The 21,568-nt window shown below is 41.2% G+C and overlaps 2 protein-coding genes across 3 annotated transcripts; both read left to right on the top strand.

The window, feature by feature from the left end:
* The first annotated feature begins 880 nt into the window (after positions 1-880).
* LOC125300768 (chloride channel CLIC-like protein 1) lies at positions 881-4,769 on the top strand. Its single transcript, XM_048252900.1, has 6 exons — positions 881-2,015; positions 2,115-2,153; positions 2,488-2,653; positions 3,314-3,412; positions 3,660-3,830; positions 4,095-4,769. The coding sequence occupies exons 1-6, from the start codon at positions 1,879-1,881 to the stop codon at positions 4,767-4,769; spliced, it is 1,287 nt and encodes a 428-aa protein (XP_048108857.1). The 5' UTR covers positions 881-1,878.
* mcoln2 (mucolipin TRP cation channel 2) lies at positions 2,718-20,564 on the top strand. Of its 2 annotated transcripts, XM_048252228.1 has the most exons (15): positions 2,718-3,227; positions 6,165-6,284; positions 7,640-7,793; positions 7,937-8,110; positions 8,853-9,009; positions 9,142-9,220; positions 9,311-9,407; positions 9,566-9,665; positions 11,662-11,774; positions 12,012-12,161; positions 12,980-13,081; positions 13,250-13,372; positions 14,134-14,340; positions 14,985-15,121; positions 20,061-20,564. In XM_048252228.1, the coding sequence occupies exons 2-15, from the start codon at positions 6,214-6,216 to the stop codon at positions 20,095-20,097; spliced, it is 1,701 nt and encodes a 566-aa protein (XP_048108185.1). In that variant the 5' UTR covers positions 2,718-3,227; positions 6,165-6,213; the 3' UTR covers positions 20,098-20,564. The 2 variants fall into 2 exon arrangements, with proteins under 2 accessions (XP_048108185.1, XP_048108187.1); XM_048252230.1 differs by lacking the exon at positions 2,718-3,227 and having other exon boundaries at positions 6,196-6,891.
* Positions 20,565-21,568: the final 1,004 nt, after the last annotated feature.

Genomic DNA, 21,568 nt, shown 5'->3' with positions numbered 1-21,568 from the left:
AGATCCCAGCAAGAATAACAACAACACGGCTCCGACCGGATATGATCATTGTTTCTGATTGCACCAAACAATTGATCATTCTGGAACTGACAGTGCCCTGGGAAGAACGCATGGAGGAGGCTAATGAGCGGAAGCGTGCCAAGTACCAGGAGCTGGTGGAGGAGTGTAGGAGCCAAGGCTGGAGGACTTACTGTGAAACCCTGGAGGTGGGATGCCGAGGATTTGCAGGGCGGTCCCTCTGCAAAATCCTCACCATGCTGGGCCTCACCGGTGAGGCAAAGAGGAAGGCCATCAGATCTTCAACTGAAGCCGCAGAAAGAGCCACAAGATGGCATTGGATCAAGAGGGGCTGAGGAAGAATGCTGCTGGGACACAGAGTCTGATCAACTGAAGCCTGGGTGAGGGTGTCTGATGTTGAAAGACCCAAACACCCAGTGACCCCAGGTTACATCACTGATGATGTGTCCCAGCGCATCAGCAAGATGTATTTTTCAACTGCAAGCAGAGTACTGTATGTATGATGTATGTGAGTGATGACAGTGAAGATGTGTGTGTGTGGGCGGGAGGCAGAAAGGCTAGGCAATCAAGGACATGGGTAGATAGATGGAGGAGAAATAAAAAATAATAAATAAAAAGTTCTATGGAGATGTGCAAAAGTTAGAGAAAGTCAGATGTGTGTGTGTGTGTGTGTGTGTGTGTTTTGACGTGTAATGAAATAAGAAAATAAATAAAAGGTCTGTAGCATAGGGAGAGGGATGTAAAAGGGCTAAAAGTCATGTAGGTGTGTGTGTGTGTGTGGGGGTGGGGGTCATGAGTGCTGAGGAGTGAATGTGTGCAAAGTCAGTATAGTGTGAGTTCAGAGTTCAGATTGCCCGGGAAATAAAAACTTCTCCTGAGTCTCTCAGTTCTGGCTTTGTGATTACATAGGCGTCTTCTTGATTTCAGCGATTCATGATTCATTGATTTCTTCATGATTCATCACAATCATGTGTTTCAGCACTAGCCTTTGCTATCCTCCATTTTTCATGACTTGTTAGGTGAGTTAGGGGTGTGTTCAGCCTGGTTTCTCTTTTAGACGTGTTACCTGTCGTACAAAAGATTTTTGTCTTTCGGTTAACAATGCCCTGTACAATATCTACTGCAGGAAGATGGTTGGTAATTTTTGGTCTGTCCAGTCTCTTGCTGTTGACACAAGGACAAGATGATGATTGGGTTGATCGATTTGATATGTTAAACTTTGATGTAACCTCAAAGTCTATGGAGAAGCCCCCTGAAGTGAGTATACCTTAGTCACGTCATTTAATCTTCATTTTATGAACAAAAGATGTTTGATCTATTTAATTTGGTCTCGTATATTTCCACGGTTTTGAAGTTTTGCGCTTGATCAGCTGGAAGTCAGTGAGTGAGTGTGTGTGTGTGGGGTGTCACATTTCATTCTCTCGTTATGGACGTTAAAGAAATCGTGCAATGACACCTCGAGGGCTCCATAGATTAGCCATGACGTCTTACATTTACATAACATGCATGTTTTGGATGTTTTCTTGCTTGTGTGTCTGACAGGGACGGGGAAAGGGAATGAGAATTGCAAAGGATATGGATAAATGATCTACAGTATGAATCACCTGCAGAGCATTAATCAGAAACTACTTCAAAAGTTTGAAAAATTTGTCAATTTGTGTTATTTGATTATCTGAATTTATGCCATGTTCACAAAAAGTCATCCTTCCATATGCTGATATTAGTGGAACGGTCCCAGTCAGCACAGAAAGTCTGTAGACGTCTAGAAGACGCGTTCGAAAGGTCTGCTGGACAGCTGGCAGATGTATTCTAGAGATCTTTTGCTCATCTGGGGGACAGCAACAGCAACTTGGGATTCGAATGAAATGCCTTGTTTTCTTTCTGTTACAGGAGCTCAAACAGAAAATAACCTCTTCAATTCAGCCTGCAACTTGTAATCCCATCTTTAAGCGATTCATCTCCAAACTGTTGTTGGAAATCTCGAGACTTGGCTTGGTGTGTTTTTGCTTCTTAATTAAACACATTCATTCAATTTTCCCAGCACTACAACCCCAAATAATCTTTTCCCCTCCTTTGATCTGTTTGTCAAATGAAAGTCCAAATGGCATGTATGATGCCAAGGTACATTTATATAAGTATATACTGTATACTTTTTTGATCCTGTGAGGGAAATTTGGTCTCTGCATTTAACCCAATCGGTGAATTAGTGAAACACATACAGCACACAGTGAACACACAGTGAGGTGAAGCACACACTAATCCCGGCGCAGTGAGCTGCCTGCTCCAACGGCGGCCCTCGGGGAGCAGTGAGGGGTTAGGTGCCTTGCTCAAGGGCACTTTAGCCGCGGCCCACTGGTCGGGGCTCGAACCGGCAACCCTCCAGTTACAAGTCCAGAGTGCTAACCAGTGGGCCACGGCTGCCCCTCTAATTTTGTTATAATTTTAATTTTGTTAATATTTGTCTTCAAGAACTATGGCTGAGCTCCAGAAGTTGGTGGTTGGGGAGACCTGGACAACGGGTTCTCTAGATGATGCTCTCAGTAAGATACTGGTGGACTTCAAACCACATGACTATGAGGCCTGGAAATGGCGCTTTGAGGACACATTTGGAGTTGAGCTGGACACAGTTGTGAAGGTGAAAATGTTTTAGTGAACTTAACTATAACAAAAAAATTGTGAAATGTTGATTGTGAAATATTTGACTAGTAATAGAAAAAGATTTCTGGATTGCCTCTAGTAGGGAAGATGACTAGTTGAGCTGTGTGATAGATTTACTAATTGACTAATTGATGACCTGAGTCAATGGACTATGTGACTAATTGATGTGATGACTTGAGTCATGTGATGTATCAGTGGCCTATCACCTGTTGGGATGGGACCTTATTTTATCTCACTTGCTTAGTTTTGAATTGAGCCTGATGAAGCAACTGGCGAAACGCGTTGCTCAATAAAAATCACTAAAAAAAATATAACAGTGTGCGGTGGCCACCTCTTTTTATATATTAACTATAGCAAGTTTAACAAGTTTTAACAGCTATGCAGTTTAATCAAAGCTATGAAAATACACATCCACATCTACATTTAGTTTGGGGAATTCTTCTGAGAAGGACAAAATAAGAGCCTCAAAGACCAAGAGTGGTTCAGTTTTAACTTCAGAATGCCCACATGTAATGGTGTGAAGAAGGTAGACTGGGTGGACAACTTAAAAGGTATGAGAACTGTGTCAATATTTGCCATAAGTGTTTACATAACATTTAAATGTATGATTCATTCTCGTGTTTATGTTCTCTTTCAGAATGGTTTTTGTCGCACCTGGACTCTTCAAGATGATCCTTGCAAGAAATACTATGAAGTACTCATGGTTACTCCCATATTACTGGTGTCTCCAATTAAGGTAAATGGAAATATTCTTGTGTACCAAAGCGGTCATTGTAGATGCCTACTACCTATTACATGTATCAACTGTTAATAGTGAACTCTCTTTGACATTTTCTTGGTACATCAAATATGATGAAATATTTTTGGAAAAGTCCCTTTCATTACATTCATTACATGGTACATGTCGTTCCACCTCAGTAAAGCTAATATTAAAGAAAGTGAGTCTGAGAAAATGTTGTTAAATGTTAACTCTCTTGTTACAGGCCATCTCCGTTACCATTACAACCTTCATCACAGAACCCCTGAAGCACTTGGGCCAGGGGATCAGTGAGTTCCTCAGGGCCCTTCTGAAGGATCTGCCAGTTACTTTTCAAATACTTGTCTTCTTCGCTGTCTTCATCCCTGTTGTGCTATCCACTGTGGTAATGATTTTGGTAATGTACCCAACTATTCCATACATTTTCATGCATAGAGTACGATGTTCTTATTATGTACTGTGTTTTTTTTCTAGCATAGTTGTTGAGCATACAGGATTTAGGTTCCTTTTATGTGTCATAAGTGTTTATAAATGTGTATTCCCCACATACGTAGTTTAAGATCTATTTTCTGTAGACTTTATGAATTTAGCTACTCTGGTGTTAAAAATGAGACTCTTCAGGTCTTTTGGGAGTTAACATTCTGTGGTTATTTCTCTTTAGTACTGCATTTATGGCAGTGCCCAGACTGCCATCCAGCATGTCCTTACCGGCCCGCTGCGAAGAGGTCGCAGAGATCCCCCGCCACCACCCAACAGACTCCAGGACCGTGGCCAACACCCCCAGCTAGAACAGGGAGACTCCAACGAAGAGGATGAGGACGACCAGCACCACCTGGGGGCCGGGGATGCACCGCTCCCCATACGGGGTCTGGATCAGAGGGGTCGGGCGAGGGGAGGAGGCGCAAGAGGAGAAGGATGGAGACAAGAGGTCCGCCGGAGACCCGTCCGGCCCAAGGAGAACCAGCGGCGGGTTTTTGTGGAGACCCTGCGGAATGCAGATCACCATTTCAGCGGAGACGAGACTGACCAATCCAGGCTACCTGAGGAAGAGATAGAGAGAGAGGGGGAGGAGAGGGAGGATGTTGATGTTGCTGAGGGGGACCAGGCAGCTGCTGTTGCAGTAAAGGAAGTTCTTAAAGATGTGAAGAGAAAAGAGAAAGAGCAGCCTGTCGATAAGAAAGTCCACGGCATCGACTCCCAGCATGTTGAGCAAGGCTCACAGGGGGAGAGGACTATGAGACCATCAGATCAGCAGAGCACAGCGTCAACACGCAGTGAAGGAGCTGCAGCACCAGAGCAGATAACATCATTACAAAGACTCAACGTAAGTATCTAGAGATTCGGGTTCTGTAAAGCACTTTGAGACAAGTGTTGTATGTTAATTTTAATGTTAAAATGAATGTAATGTTATTATTTCTGTCTAGAATCAATACATGAATAGAATAGATTAATAGAATTAAATTGATATTCAGCCATCTTTTGATCCCCTATTTCGACATTTCAGATCTTATTGCTTATTGAAAGGATGATCACTGAGAAACTGGTAAAGTGACGTTCATATTTGTTGGCATATCTCATCACGCACAGTAACACCCCCCACCCAGCCTGCCTGTGGGTGCCTGCTGTTATCAAAGTCCAACAGACCTTCTTTGTGAAATTTGAGTTTTTCCCCCTCCATGCATTGTGTCATAGCCCCATGTAATGTAACTGTTGTGAGATGTGGACATGCTATTGTTGTATATTTGCTTGTATGGTTTAACTCACTTCACATACAGATGCTGGACATGAGCTAACATTTCTCCATGGGAACATGGAAGCCAAATAACATTCAGCACATTTTGTGACTAAGCGGATGAAGCCTGTGATACACAGATCCATTTACCTTCAGTTTTTGTTTCATGGCTAGAGTGTAGGGTTTCAGTCAAATCTACGGTGTACTGCTATTTTGCTATTTTACAAAGCCAGTTTTGAAGCACATGAAAATGTGGAAGGCTTTTCAGAGGGAGTAATAACAGTATGCTAATATCCTCATAATGGTTGTACATGATACAATTTTTTTTTAAAGATTTCTCAGTAACATGTTAGCAAACATGTTATCCATTAATACATAACTAACATGTGTATGTATTAGTGCTCAATAAGGTTTGTATTAGGCTACACATTTATTAGGTCTTTATTTAACAATTTCTTATTAATACTCAATAGGTCAATTATTCCTGGTAAATCCTGAATAAGCAACTAGTTGGTCTTAATGGTAGTGATCTCCCCTTAAAAAAGTGTTCCTAACAATTAAGCAACAAAACAATTAAACTGCTGTACTGTGCCAGTTAAATGGTGTGACACTCACCTGATCTCACCTGGTCTGTTAAAAGCAGCCAGCACATTAGATGCATCACAAGTACACCAAAAGAATGTTATTTCGCTTAATCTTAGCAACTTAAGTAGGCACTGGGCAAAGCCGCAAGCGTGAATGTGTTTTGCTGTAGAAATGGCAAATGAATATCAACTGATTGTTGTAATGCTCTGGATCAGCACCTGTTGCTGAGGTCCCAGAATGGGATTTTTATTTAGTGTGCAGTGTGCCGTTCTGAGGTTAATTTGGGAACCCATGGTTTGAGGAATCCCTGATGCGTTTCCGTAGAAGATTGTAGATCTAGTGGCAAAGAATAGGGAAATGCTGGTCTTGTGTATATTTTTATGTATGACTAATGTCATGTGTTCCTGTTTTTAGGCAGAAGAGGCCTCTTCAGAGCAGAAGGACGCCTTAATAAAGAGTGGACATGTTGAGGATATTAGAGTGCCAGTTCAAGAGTGAGAATTGTGTGAGAGACAAGACTATCTCAGAGACTGTGTGAGTTAGATCACCTGCCAATATTATTGTCTTTAAATGGCCTTTGTTGTTGTGTAGCCTACATGTTTGGGAATTTGGGAAGATGTCTTGCTACTAATCTACTAAAATAATCTATGAATGAAATCAATTAAAATGTGTAAACAATAAATAGCTAGGCTACCTTTTTTCATATTTTGATTTGTTAAATGCTGTTAGGCCTAGGCCTACATGTAAAAAAATAAAACATTACACATTTGATGCAGTTCTTTCTGTGGGGAACATTCATAAAATTCATATCTTGCGCAGATGATTATGCTGGCTTAATATTTTAAACTAGCGCTGAGTTGCCTCTGTAAGGCTTTGAGGTTGGGCCATGGGGATGAGCACACCTACAGTACAGTATGAACTTGGGTTGATTGGTCAGACGGTGCCATCGCAGTTTGACCGCGGAGTCGGACCAAACACTACATGCTTTCATTTCAGTTGTGTAACAGTTGTTATCCATCCGTGATGTAAAATGACTGAAATTGATGAAGATTATTGATTAATTTAAAACAAATTGGCCATTGTCAAATAGTTTCGAAATGGAGTTGTTTGCTACATATACTGAACCCGGGGAGTCGGTACGGTAAGAAACATCTTTAACTTTGGATCAAATAAAACGTCGGTGCTGTGTGTTGTAGGATCTACAATTACACGCATGACATACCTGTTAATTAAAAGGCTACATAACAGGTTATTGTACAGATGTCGACCGCTGGAAGTGCTGTCAGGTCAAGTTGTGACAGCGTGGGCAATTGCTGTGTGAGCAAGCCAAGTGGCCAATGTCGTCAGGACTGGAATTGTATCATTCGGATGTTTGAACAGAGCTGAAAAACACAAACATAACAATACACGATCTTTCGAAATCTGTTTTTTTGTGGAGTTCCAGAGTTCACTCTAAATAAAAATTCGTGTAATTAGATCTGCAAACATGCTACCGGGTTTTGCTTGCTCAGGGTCAACCTTGGACTTTTCCCACATGAATGCAGGTAGTGTTCTTTTCACAGCACGTTCTATAACTTATTTGCACTTTTTCTTCGTTTGGAAACTCAGTTGAAGTTCAGAAAGTATAGCCTAGGCCTGCATTACAAAGCACAACTTCTGCCAAACAACCAGTGCTGTAGCCTATATAACTTGCAGATTCAACAACATTTCTTCCTCTTTCATATGAGGAATATTCATGTGACTTGGCCACTGTCAATGACAATAAAACACTGTAAAACAGCCACGAAAAGTGTAGCCCTAAAAAGGTGTCTGTAACCTGGTGTATAGCCTTGCTCACACCTTGCACCCCATAGCCTATTTCTTTGGTCATCTTCTTTATTTTTTGACAGGAACACACTGACCTCAGATCTCAGGACAGAAGAAATCCTAAGAGATGACCTAAAGTACTACTTCATGAGCCCATGTGAAAAATACAGAGCCCGACGTCAAAAACCATGGAAACTAGGTGTGCAAATCTTGAAAATCATCATGATCACCACTCAGGTGAATTAAATGTATATTTTATCCACTTCTACCTCATAATTACATAACAATCCATTCATGGTATGGTTATAATAAATGTATGAAAGATCTCAGTTTTATTATCTTAACAATAGTTTCAACATATTTTTTCTGTATTTCCAAAGCTTGTCCTGTTTGGTTTGAACAACCAACTTGTAGTTTCATATAAAGAAGAGAATCTGAAGGCTTTCAAGAGCCTGTTTCTAAAAGGCTACAGTGGAACAGATGAAGATGACTACTGTGTGTCAGTGTACTCTCAGGAGAGTGTCTATGACAGCCTATTTTATACAATGGATCAGGTAAGCTTATTGTGTATGTCTGTCTGCTCACGTTTCTTCCTTTTTTCCCCATATGCATACATCTCATTTCTTCCTGTCACTACATAATCCTGTCTGTGGACAACCCAGTTCACAGCTCTCTAATAGGAGTTTATGGACATATACAAGGCACCTTTAACCCTAAGGTTTAGGCCTGGAGCCCTCAAATATCTTCTATTAACAGGAATGGCACCTGTAACATATCATGTTAAACTGATGACACCTAAACATGTTGCAAACTATTTCTGTCACTGTTTTATGATAGTTCTTTACTTCAGCCTTCCCCTGATTTTCACATCACAACACTTTGGATCACTGGTAATTCCCTTAGGTGAACTCTGCAGAAATGTCACCTTACAAAAGGGGCTCAGACAGTGTGCGAGTGAGCCCTCGTGCACTTCACAATTTGACAGTGGGACAGCCCTAAATCCTCAAACTTGACGGGAACACACCTCATATTCTGTGAGTCAATGAGTGTGGACATTGAGATTGGGCCACTGTTGGTCAAGGTTCAATTTGTGGATTTTATTTACCAGAACAGTGTTTCAGCACTGTTAAGCAGTCACTGTGGAGGGAGAGAGTGTCCAAAATGAACTCAGAGACTGTCGTTTTAACTATGAGTCTTGTTCAACGGTGCTTTCAGGAAACGCACCCCAGCTTAAATGAAATCAGCCACTCTCCTGCCATTTCCATATGTGTAACCACAGGCTTGTGGTGTTTGCAGTTTGCCAGGTTACGTGAGCTGACGGTGGGCCCAGTGAGTTACGCAGAGCAGGAGAACGGAACCCTGGTGCCACTGACCATCTGTAAGGAATACTACAAGAAGGGCTACGTGCAGCCCTCGGATGAGTACTATGACATCGATTCCCAAACAGAAACAGGTCAACCATATGATATGTGATGCTTCGTTATACTGGGGCAAACATTCCTCCTTGCAGGATGAACCAGACAATGGCTTAAATCTCTGGCCTGATGTGATATTTTTTCCTTCTTTCCAATTATCTCTTCTGCAGTTTGCTTGAGTCTTGATCCCCAACACATGGACTCATGGAAGAAAGACAATGCATCTTTTTTCAATCTAGATTTTTACAGGTAAAATATATTTGACACTGAAATATACTGTATTTTTACACTGAAAAAAAAGTTACATCATGATGGCATGAGGCTTTTTGTTAAATACAGGCTTATTGACATGGAGATCTCCTTTCAACTAAAAGGAATTAATCTACAAACAGTTCGTTCTCGAGAGCTACCTGACTGCTACACTTTCAGTGGCACTGTAAGTTTAGTTTTCTTCTGTTGTGTTGTGTTTTTGAGCCTTTATCTTCATGCTTAATTTTGCTATTATTAGATCAATTATTAGATTTATTAGATCAATAAAGTATCTATCTATCTATATGGACAAATCCACAAACTGATTAACAATTCATATTTCAGATAACCTTTGACAACAAGTGTCACAGTGGAAAGGTAAAAATATACCTGGATATTGATGCTCAGAGCAATGCATGCAAAAACTGGAGGATCTCAGGAACTGGTATGCACAGTGATTGTTGAATTAATGCAACTGCATTTGTTTTACCATATGTTCAACTTGTTGGTTGTGGTTGACTAAACTGATTAAAAGCAGGGATAGTTATTCACCTGGAAGGTGTGTGTGTGTGCGCGCTTGTGTAGTCACTTTTCAGAACCAATTAGGGAACTGAAAGTGGTCGAAGGAAATCGTGAAGCTTTCTGCGCGCTATTGGAAATATAACAATTGATTATAAACCCCTGTTAAACCTAATAAATCTTACTCCGCTTAATGTAGAAAAGGTACACTTCAATGTAACATTACTATCCATAGTAAGCTGATATACCCACAATATAGATTATTTGTGAGAATGCATAACTTGTTTTCGTTTACTTCTAGGAATATTGTTACACAGGTCTCTTCCACGGCCGGTTTTACACCGGCAGTTCCTAAAAACACAATTAGTAGTAGCCTACTAGTGCTGCTGAAAGCTGGACAGATGCTAAAGTGTTGTCTTGGACTGCGATACTCATCAGCGTGCTAAACAGTCCATCAAACCCTGAGCTACAGAGGGTTCAGGCTGAGCTAGGGTTTGGCCATCTTGATCCAGACCATCGCTGACAAACTGTCCATTGCTATATCACCTAATAGCCTAAAGTAGACAGTTCTGCTGTAGCTTACCACTTCAGTTGATTAGCTTCTACGGCGGCGATAACTTTATCCTAGCCATTCATTGTGGCAACACTGTTACCTAGACTACGACTCTGGTCAATAAGTACATAAAATTCTATGCGGGTGCAGAGTTTAACAATTTATTTGTCAGGTACAAGTTATTCATCCAACACATTATAGAAGTCCATCTAAATGAATAATGTGAAAGTTACAAAGCAGGTTAAAGGAATACTTAGGATATCATACAAAACAATCAGAGAATGAACATACCCAGCTCAGAGGATGATGCTACACACCTGGGGTGTGGGAGTTCTGACTACAGAATGGCTCCTAGAACATTGTGTCAACTTCCATTAAATAGGCTACCCAGTTTGTGATTGGTTGCATTGATAGGAATCACATGGTGAGTTGTTGATTATTAGCCTGGCTAGCGCCACCACTTCTCAATGAGACGTGGTCTGGGAACCAAACGTTAATTTTCTCGTATTTGAAAAAAAATGCCCAGATCCGTTTATTGGGTCCCACGGATGTCTATCAAATGTGTCTGTGCATAGCTCATCATCGTCTTGCTTTCCCCCTTGTTCTGTGATTGGTCCCCTATCTCAGGCGAAAATTTGCTCCATGGTCTCCAGGCTGCCTTAGCAGCATGAATCAAATCGCGCGCCAGGCAGCATGGGAACACCCAGGCTAGTTGATTATACTGAGACCGTTGTTGTAGTGAGACCATTAGAGTGAATCAATCAAGACATGACAATGCATTTGATTACATTTCCTGTTCCTAGTTAAAGCTGCAGTTGGCAAGTCTGATGGATTGAGGGGACTTAGCCAAAATTTTTAATGTTTACAACTCTCATTCCCTTCCCCCACTACCAGGAGCACCCTCTCATCAAGTTTGTGATCGTCAGTGCGCACCAGACTGTGATTGACAGTCAGATCTCACACAGCCCTGCTCTGATAGGACCAGAAGAACCGGGAGCTGTGGATTTTTGCAAAACAAATAACAGGCTCTAGGTGGAGGTAGAAGTGCGTTTTTTTTTTCTAAAACTGGCTGATTTATGTTGTTCTGTCGGAGCATAGTGTCGGTTTCAGTGAATATGATCAACAAAATCTTGCCAACTGCAGCTTTAACTTCTCCTGTGGACATGTGACGAGCATGTGCCAGTAGGCAAACTATTTAGACCCACACTTTCATGAAGCAGAATAACTGATCAAAAGTCCACATATGATTGAAAGGATTATCATCAGCCCGGGAGTTAGGACCCTTACACTTGCGGTTGGTGTCACTGTGGAAAAACACACACAATAGTGAATTTGTCCAACTTTATCTTCTGGTCTCTGTGTGTCCTAGCTCAGAAGAACACCCACTACCTTCTGGTGTTTGATGGCTTTGTTATCGCTGTGTGTCTCATGTCGGCTGTGCTCTGCACACGCTCCATTGTCCTCGCAGTCAAGCTACTTCAGGTAAGTGTCAGTTAATCTCAGGCCGTCACAGTGGATAATTATTAACAGTACACACATCTTGACTACCATATCTTGCCACAATCATATCCTCTTTATTTGAACTTCTTTGCATTACACTGGTTTTTAATAAAATAAAATATACTTTTTTTTGGATTATTTAACATTTACCCACAATAACTATAAACTTAAACCCCACACAGAAACTTTAATAATAAAACAGTCTCTTTCACTTTCCAGAGGTTCTCAAATTTCATTCTTGAGAATTATAACCGCTCTGTATGTGACGATGACAAGAAGGAGTTCTTGAATGGCTGGTATGTCTTGGTGATCATCAGTGACATTCTGGCAATAGTGGGCTCAATACTGAAGATGGAAATTCAGTCAAAGGTACTAGTGATTAAAAACAAAACTGGTTGATGAAGTTCTGTGGTTTGAGGTTTTTGGTCTTAGCACATCAAAGTCTTTTGCTTATGTGTTATGTACTTATGTAATTGGCGATGTTTTTAGGATACAGATTGCCAGGTAGTGCAATAAATGACCCTTTGAACCCATTATAGTTCTCAACAGTCTGCAACAGTATTACATGACTGAAGTGGTATTTATTACTTGACTGAAACTGAGTTGTCTTCCTTCTAAACAAACTGGTGTCAAGTTCACCAGGTTCAGATACACCATTAGAGCATGACGACCAGGAAGGAGACAGAAAACATCTGTGTGACTCAGACATTACCGTAGATATTTGGACTTTGGAATGAGATTTCTTACTTCATGGCAATTACACAGTGCATGACAATATCAGAGTCCTTTTAGGCAAGTCCCTCCACTCGGCAGCCATATAGCAACGCTTTCTGGGCACTTATCAGGCATCCTATTCAGCAGTAATGCGCGTGCGCAAGGCTTCACGACACCAATCTTGCTCCAGCGGCGAGTTCACAACATATGATTGGCTCAATGTATTCAAATCAAACCACATGATTGGCTCAATGTATTCACATGTCGAAGTTTTGCCGAGGAAGGGGTGGGATATGTGTAGACAACGGCCATATTGGCGTTACAAACTAACCCCATGCATTTCTATGGAGGATCTTTTGAGTGCTGTTTCTCCTCATTAGAAAAGTCTCTGACAATATTGCGTAGCCACTGTTAGAATAAGACTTTGCCCATGTCAAACAGCTGAAAGCAAATATTTACCTTTCACCCTCCAGAGTCTTACCAGCTATGACGTGTGCAGCATCTTCCTGGGGACGTCAACACTGATGGTTTGGGTCGGCGTAATCAGATACTTGGGGTATTTCCAGAAATACAATGTATGTTAATTAAGTCACGTTTCCCTCAAATACACATGCAAAGCATTTTAACGTGTGTGACCCATAGTGACCGCTTCTGAGTAAAAAGCTTGTGTGCAACAAATTTGTTGTCGTTCACTTTCACGCCTTCCACTTTCTGCCCTCAAGCACATCTGTCTCTGTCCTCAGGTTCTCATCCTCACCATGAGAATGGCCTTTCCCAAGGTGCTGCGCTTCTGCTGCTGTGCAGGGATGATCTACCTGGGCTACACGTTCTGCGGCTGGATCGTGTTGGGGCCTTATCACGAGAAGGTACCATACACTCACACCCAAGGATTGGGCTGTGGACACTAGATACAATGGTTACTGTGCACATCTGGTAACAATGGTACAGTTAGTTAATTGGGTTCTTTGAGTTCACATTCACTGGGTATGTTAAGGTATACTCACTGATGGTACCAACTTACTGCCACTAGATGGCACTAGACTCTTGCTGTCTTATGTAAATGACCCATACCCCTAGTGGTAATGCGATTTGTAAACCAACCATATGCATATGTCTCAGGAATTGAATGACCTCTATATATAGTATTGCTGAGCCCAAACCCTGTAATGTGCTCCAAGACACAAAAAAAGTTTGGGTCTTTGAAACTTATGAAAGAAGTCCCATATGTTTATAAAAAGAAGTCCCATATGTTTGTTGTGTCCCATAATTAAGAAAGTTAAGACATATAACACATTTTATTTATTTTCTTTCTAACCACAGAGTATAGAGTTATTGTTTCTAGATCAGTGTTTCTGCGGACACCTTTTAATGTGATTTTATAAATTGCTTAAGTCTCTGTTACATTTTGGTAAATGAATAATAGTAGAAAAGGCTTAGAATAGTATTTGCACTGAAATTGTGGTCAAACTAGTTAAAAACTGAAAAGAGCTTAAGCTTAGATGGTCTCTAAACACATTTATTTCTGAATGATTATGTGAAAGACCCTCTACTGATTACAAGTGTTAGCCCTCGCAGCTGTATACATTTGAACAGTTCCCTTCTCTGCTCTCTGCTGCCATGCGGCTAGTTTGAGGGCCTGAGCCGGGTGGCAGAGTGTCTCTTCTCGCTGGTCAACGGAGACGACATGTTCACCACCTTCGCCCAGTTTGAGGAGAAGTCGATGCTGGTGTGGGTGTTCAGCCGCGTCTACCTCTACTCCTTCATCTCCCTCTTCATCTACATGGTGCTCAGCCTCTTCATCGCCCTCATCACTGACGCCTACGAGACCATCAAGGTAACTCGGCACAGTGCAGCGAGGGATTATCCTACTCTGCTTCTCACCCCTAAACACGTGACGAGTACGGTGCCAGCACCAGCAAGGCCAAGAGTTCAAGCTTTACACAGCTTTTCAACCTTTTTCGACTGTTCATCATTGTTTTTGCGTCATAGTGTCTGCTAAATACAGTTATAAGACAATTTAAGGATTGACTAGGTTTGCTGTGAACGTGCATCACAAGACATTAAGAAGTCTCTCTCTTAATGGCCTCACTTGATCACTCTGGACTTACTATGGAATGGCCAGTTCCTCAGTTTCAAGTGAAATGGAGAAATGGAAATTTGCAAGTTCTGGCAAATTTATTGTTTTTGAAAGATTCCTGACAAGAAAATTGAGTTGTAACTATTCAGATGTGGGTTTGGTGAGTTGTTTTGGTCATATTTAAACAGATTTGTCTCTCTGTTCTGCCATTTTAACAAGGAATTGAGGCACTGAATAAAGCATTTCACTGGCAGTGACCCAAAATCAGAGTTCTTTAGGAATTACTGTGCGTGTGTGTGTGTGTGTGTGTTTCATATGGTAGCTGCAAGAGGATGAAGTCCCTTGCCCCTCTTGTGCCCCATGCCACTTATTCTGAAGGGAATTTTTCTGCCATTCCACAGAACTACCAGAAAAACGGTTTCCCCATGACCGACCTGCAGAAGTTCCTCAGAGAGCAGAAGGATTTCCCCCATGCTGAGGAGGAGCAGCACGTCGTGAGCCAAACAGCCAGCCTCTCCAGCCTATGCTGCTGTAGAAGGTATATCCAATCTCTGTCATCAGAAGTGGAGGATGGCTTCCTCCTCCTTGAGGTTAGCCCACTGTGGCATGAGAAATAAAATTAGTGGTGGGAGAAATGCGGACACGCCCGACCAATGTGCTGATTACAGAGAAATGCAGGGTTACTCTGGGAAAGGCCTTTCCCTTTGGCTGCAGAGGCTCCGCGATAAACAGACAAGCGCCCGAGACAAACTACAGTGGAGGGAGAGAGTTGTTCCACCACCCCATCTCCTTCCCCTTCCATTCCTCTTCCCCTTCCCCAGCCAACCATCCACCTCCTCCTAAGCCATATTTGTCTGCTGACGTGGTATACAGCTCTCTATTCAGTGCTCCCAATGAGTCTTCAAACAAGTCTGAACCAAAATAGATGTACCGCATAGCAGTACAAAATATGACTGCCGCTCAGTCCTGTACATCCATTCCGCGAAAATAAATCATATAAATTAATTTGTCTCCATCTTCTACTCCATCCCCCACTCTTGAAACTTTTGTGAATGCTTGTTTGGAATGTGTGTTTGCGGGCCGCACACAAAGTAGCCTACTGGCGCTGCAAAGGTGAATAGATTTGTAGCACTTGCCAAAAAATGTGTAGCATTGTTATAAAACCTTCAAAATATCTAAACAATCACAAGTAGGGCAGTTCATCACAGTCCATCCATTGCATCTGGACTGATTGATGAAAGGTACACCTGTAGGCTACATTGTATTTGGGAAAAGCAGAAGGTAGCAGCATAATGTATTTATTTATTTATTATTAAACAAAACAATCCCTGTCAGTTCCATGCAGTTTTCAACAGCTATCAAGAAGAGAGGTCATGTCATGGATTTTTGTGAATGTTTCTTCTTCTACATATGAATAAGTTTAGTCATCTAGTTCATATGATATTCAGCTTTATTGTCAATGCACAAATTAAATACCAGTAGTCTAAAACAAAATGCCGTTTTACCCAGTGGTGCAAATAACTGACATGTCCAAAAGGGCCTTCATGAAATGCTAGACTGTTCATACACATTTTAACGGGCCAAGTTGAAGAGCTACTGTCCGTTATTGTTTGTGCAAATAATATGCTGATTCATGTTCCTTGGATTTTGCAACTATGAGGTCCATGGTTAACCCAAGCTCAATCTTTTAAGAAATCGAAAAGGAATCGCCGGCAGATCAGGCTGAGTTCACCCAGCCTAGTCCATGGTAGGCGCCCGATAGAAATATTGTTTAATTTTGCCATTGAGATATCCACGCGACGTGTTCGCCCCCGGTTTCAGAGCTATTCTAAATGCAAAAATGCATAGAGGGAGTTATGACCGTGACTGTTAACAAATTATAAGCTATATAAGGTAGGCCCTATGCTAGGCCTCTTACACAACATAAATTGTCACTAGGCTATGCTGGCGACCCAAATAAAATCTCCTTTGGGAACCAATGGCTTACAGTATCAAGCGGACTTAAGCTGCCACCTCTTGGCGAAAAGTTAATAGTTTTGCATATCAGTAGTAATATGTCACGCAGCTGTGTGAATCACGGAAAGCGACACTTCTAAATGGAAGCCAACCCACTGTACAGTAGCTCAAGGTCTATGGCAAAAGCAGCCATAATGAAAGCGTAATCATTGTTTGGATACTTCACACACACACACACGTTTTTTAATCGCATAGACTACTACTACCAAGCTGGAATCAAAGCACATGGACTTCCCTCTCACACACCCTAAACACGCACTTCGAACAAACAAAACGTCTCAGTCTCACGGTATAGCCATAGGCAAAACTGTATTGGACCGGTGTAACGTTGGTACTAAATCATCCATCGCAAAGAATGATTTTTGTAGCACGTGCAACAAATTTGTGTAGTACAGCCCTGCCCTGGATACATAAGCTCAGCGTCGGCTCTAAAACATTTGGTTTAAATGGAGATGTAGATCACGGGTGCGTTAATAAATCTACATTGCGGCGAGTTGACACAAATTATTCACTTTGACGAATTGATGTAGTATCAGTCCTAGTTACTTTACTTTGAGCCATGCTCTTCCTTACTTGAATCACCTTTGAAAATAGAGGATTGAAGTAGCCTATATGGGTGTTTGGGAATGAACGTTGACTCAGATGCTTTTTGAGACTTTGAGCTAAATGTCCCAGCCCGGTGGATGCATCATCAGGTTATCTTTCAGGTAGCCTATATTTTCCATTAGAAAACCATCACGTAGCGAACGTGTTGTGGCTAACTCATTTAGCTCCTGTTAGTAGCCTAGGTTATGGTTATAAGCAAATGAGATGACAGTCGAAAGATGCAATTAGTGCTGTTATCAATTCTTGGTAGCCTATAACCGCATTTATGGTTTTCTACAAATACATCAATAATCAAATTGGCCTCTATCACTCAACCAATGCTAACGGTAACATTATTTTACCTACTCTAGGCTATTGATATAATTTAAGATTAACGTGGCCTACCTGCAGTAAAAACCAAGCATGTCCGATAAACATTCGCAGATTTATTTCGGCTTCAAGAAGAAATGGGAATTACATGTCGTGCAGAAATCATCCTACCCTTATTAGACGTTCTCTGCGGTAAACTACAGTCTTGTCTTTGTAGGAAGCTAGTGTCTTTCCAACCCACTTTAGATTAACTTCCAACAAAATTACGTCTCACTGCAACGATGCGCCATCAGGTGGACAAACGACTACCTGACGCCAATACTGGAAATGCAGCCAAATTATTATGATGAATATTTGGTTTTCCTTTAATCCTACTGAATTTGTAATTATGTATCAGCTGTTGTAATTGCCGATACTGATGGTATGTGCGTACCTGTGTGTGTGTGTGCGTGTGTATATGTGTGCACCACCATCTACAGGCCAATGAGTGTACAGTCACTAAATGTACACATAACTTAATTTTTTTAGACCCCCCCATGGATGAAATTCTACGAAACTTGGCATACCCCCAGAGAATGTCAGATTAATCATACACATAAAATTTGGTGCAGTTCTGAACATCTTAACTGAAGAGAGGGGCGATTAAAGCAGAATGAAATTGCATTTTCATTTTTTACCGGGGGGGGTGCAAATCACAAATGAGTGATTATGGGCTAGGTTGATGTGGGCCCTTGAGACCAACATACCATAAAAATGTCTTCATCCTCGGTGCCACGGTTCAGGTAGTTATTTAGGAAAAACTGCATTTTTTGGGTTTCGGGGGGCCCAGCATGGTGGGGGAGTGGCCCCCGGGGACCAAACGAAATTTTTCCGTAAAAGTCTAGTGGGGCTACATACCCATCAAATTTCATGTGCCTCGGTGGTTCGGTGTCCCGGGTATCGTTGACCAAAAATTCAGGAAGTAGATGACGGGGAAAAAAATCCCTATATGACCGCTTCGCTAGCTTCCTTAAAGGGTAATGAGGTGTAAAAGCCCAATAGTTACACTAGTGGTTATATACAAATAAGCCTATTGTGATTTTGTGCCTTGATTATTGCCTTGATTATATAGTGAAGTGGAGTGCTAGGGTATTTCCATTGGAACACAAGCCTGAGCAAAATGTGTTAACTGTACGGTAATGCTTTCAATAATAACAATTTGTCTTAGGAGCGCTTGCGAGCGTAAATGTTAGTTGCAACTTCAGATATTTGAGAATGTAGTCTTAAGATGCTTTTTGGATGGGTTGAAAACACAGTTTTCGCTCTTCTGATTCGATAAACATATGTGCTTCATGGGCAGCTCTCTGACCTCACTGTTTGTTTGTCTTTGGGTGAGACCATATCTCCTCATAGGAGCTTCAGATGCAAGGATATCCCCCACTGTAAATGCACTCATGGGTAGACCCTGATAAAATCTGGCCCTCAGCTATTTAGCTAGAAGACTGTGTGAGTCCATTTAGGGCAAAATGTTTTGCTTTCAATCTGAGATATTTGCCAATCTGCTGGGAACCCTTTTTTACCTTCACCACCGCAGTTGCCAGAAGGTTCTTGTTTTGTCTGGGATCTTCACTGGAATTTATGTCCATTAGTATTCAACAGATTTCTCAGTTGCAGTCGTAGTTGTAATCTACCTTGTGATATAACTTCTTTTTTTTGCCAAGCCAAATGCAGTTTCCCAGAAAATGATTGCATTTAGGTATATAAGTATGCATAAAGATTCAACTAATGGAAGGAGAATTTTGCTTCAGCAATCTGGGAGCAATACAGTCCTAAAACTATTTATACATAGTTATATGGTACACAACAGTTCTGATTCTGATTCAGTTCTGTAGCTATATAGCTATAACTTTATGTTATGTGTGTCACTTATTTTTACTCTATAAAGCTCAATGCTCTTTTGTTGAGTATACATAATTGTTATGTACTGAATAGTGGATGCATTACACCTCACAGTAAAAACAGATGCAAATTGGTTCACTTAATTTTCAAGTATTCTTTCTTTTGATACATTATAACAATGACAATGACAATGAGCCATCATTATCAACATGTTGGACCATCACTTGAACTTTTCTTAAGCCTGTTATTGAAAAACAAAGACAATAGGGAACTTCTTTCTTCTGATTCAATACCAAAAAGTCTTGCACCTTGAGGGACTTTTAGGTATCTTTGTATAGAGGAAGCAGATCTAACGACTGGCAATTTTTTTGATGAAATAGATGTCTACAGTACACTTCCCTAAAGAATTCACCGCTGCTGTAATTTCTTTCTGACAACATTGTTTTAGTAATTCCATCTTTGCCAGGAGGTCAAGAAACAAACTTGTTCATAGTTAGCTATACCACCCCACCCATACTTCTTCTATCTTTTCTTCTGCATGAATGTGAATTCTCATCTTGCCAGTTAAATAATGGGAGAACCTAAATGTAATATCATATTCCTAATAATTGCAATCGTGTAATTGTGACCATTGGTGTCACCTTTAATTTATTGTAATTCTTTCACAGCGCTCCAAAAGACGACATGGATATTCTCATCAGCTGACGTCCTGAGAAAACATGTGGAGAAGAGAGGGAGGAAGGGAACTAGTGACACTGAACATCATGCTCAGCGTAATGCTGCCTGGCTCGGGAACATTGCGGGTAAAATGAGACAAAACCCAGGTTAATGCATCCAGCGGAGCTCGGCCGACTGAGATCACACCAAATGGGTCACTAATGTTTGGCTCACTAACGTCCATCAGTCCAGTGTGGATGCATGCATGATGAGTGGGTCCAATCATTGCCCCATTTGCACAGAGATGAGGCCAAAGGTTTATATTGTTAATGTAATGAGAACGGCTGAATTACCCAATTGTGCATTTCCTCAATTGCATGAAGAGTAATATTATCCCAGCAGTTTAAGTTGTAATGTGAGCCAGCACAAAGTGCTGTAGTCGGTAATTGCTTCCTGGAATTATTTACCAAGTTTGTATGTAATAAAGTCACGTGACACTTCTAAATTATAACCATTTCCAAATTGTGGGCACACAGTATCACTTCCTCTGCGTCTCTCACTATTGGTATAATACTCTTTTGATACATTTACTATAAAGTTAAGAGTCTTTTAGATTTGGGTTAATTTTGAGATGATTTGTTCCACTGAGCATTCCAAAAACCTACTGATGATCTTTTGGGTCTCCTTTGGTTCTGCTTCCTAGATTCTTAGGACCACACTGCCTGTAACTGTCCGGGATGAGTTGCCTATTAGGCCCACATTTTCTGAAACACTGGTGTTCTCCAGAGATAAGGACAGGTAGTGTTGAGCATTTTCAATGGAGAAATGCTCAGAGAAGTAATCCAGGTGCTTGTAGGATTGGATCCAGTGCAGCTACACCACAGCAAAGGAGAAGCGCACCGAGCATATGTAGCCTACTCAAGAGAACCAGTGGTCGTACAGCAGGCAGTACCCAGGTGTGTGTTTCTGACAGGAGACCATCAGATTGGGGGTCTCAAGAAGCCAACGTCAACATCAAGAATGAGAAAATGTAATGGTTCACCTTGCAAATATGAATACAAGTACAGGTGAGTCAAGCAAAAGAAGGTAGATGTCTCAAAAATAGCTCTTAGAGTGCCACACAGGAGGAAGTAGTCTCATAGTATTTGTTAATCCTCATTTGTGAGTCGCTTTGGATCAAAGTGTCTGCTAATTGCTAAATGAGTAAATGTAACTGTAATGTAAATGTGGAAGTAACCTTGAAGTGGAAGTAACCTCTAACTGATCACAAATGAAAGAGGTGTATAAAGTTTACTTCCCTAAAAGTGTTGAAAATCAAGAAACTTGTTCTTTCATTTCATTTCATGCTATATTTGCTCTTTTGTGTAAGGACAGCGCTAATCCTAGAAATAAATGATTAATTAAACAGTTAACTCTCACTTGGACCATTCATGTTGCCTTGAAAAGTTTTGCAGTTAGTGCTGTCATAGTGATTCTGCAGGAAAGAACAGGAAATGTGCGGCAGAGATTCACAGTTCAT

The sequence above is a fragment of the Alosa alosa genome, chromosome 9, assembly GCF_017589495.1.
Source record: "Alosa alosa isolate M-15738 ecotype Scorff River chromosome 9, AALO_Geno_1.1, whole genome shotgun sequence".
In the NCBI taxonomy this organism is placed as follows: domain Eukaryota; kingdom Metazoa; phylum Chordata; class Actinopteri; order Clupeiformes; family Clupeidae; genus Alosa; species Alosa alosa.
The sequence above is the reverse complement of the archived record's forward strand: the minus strand, read 5'-3'. Positions and strand labels throughout refer to the sequence as shown.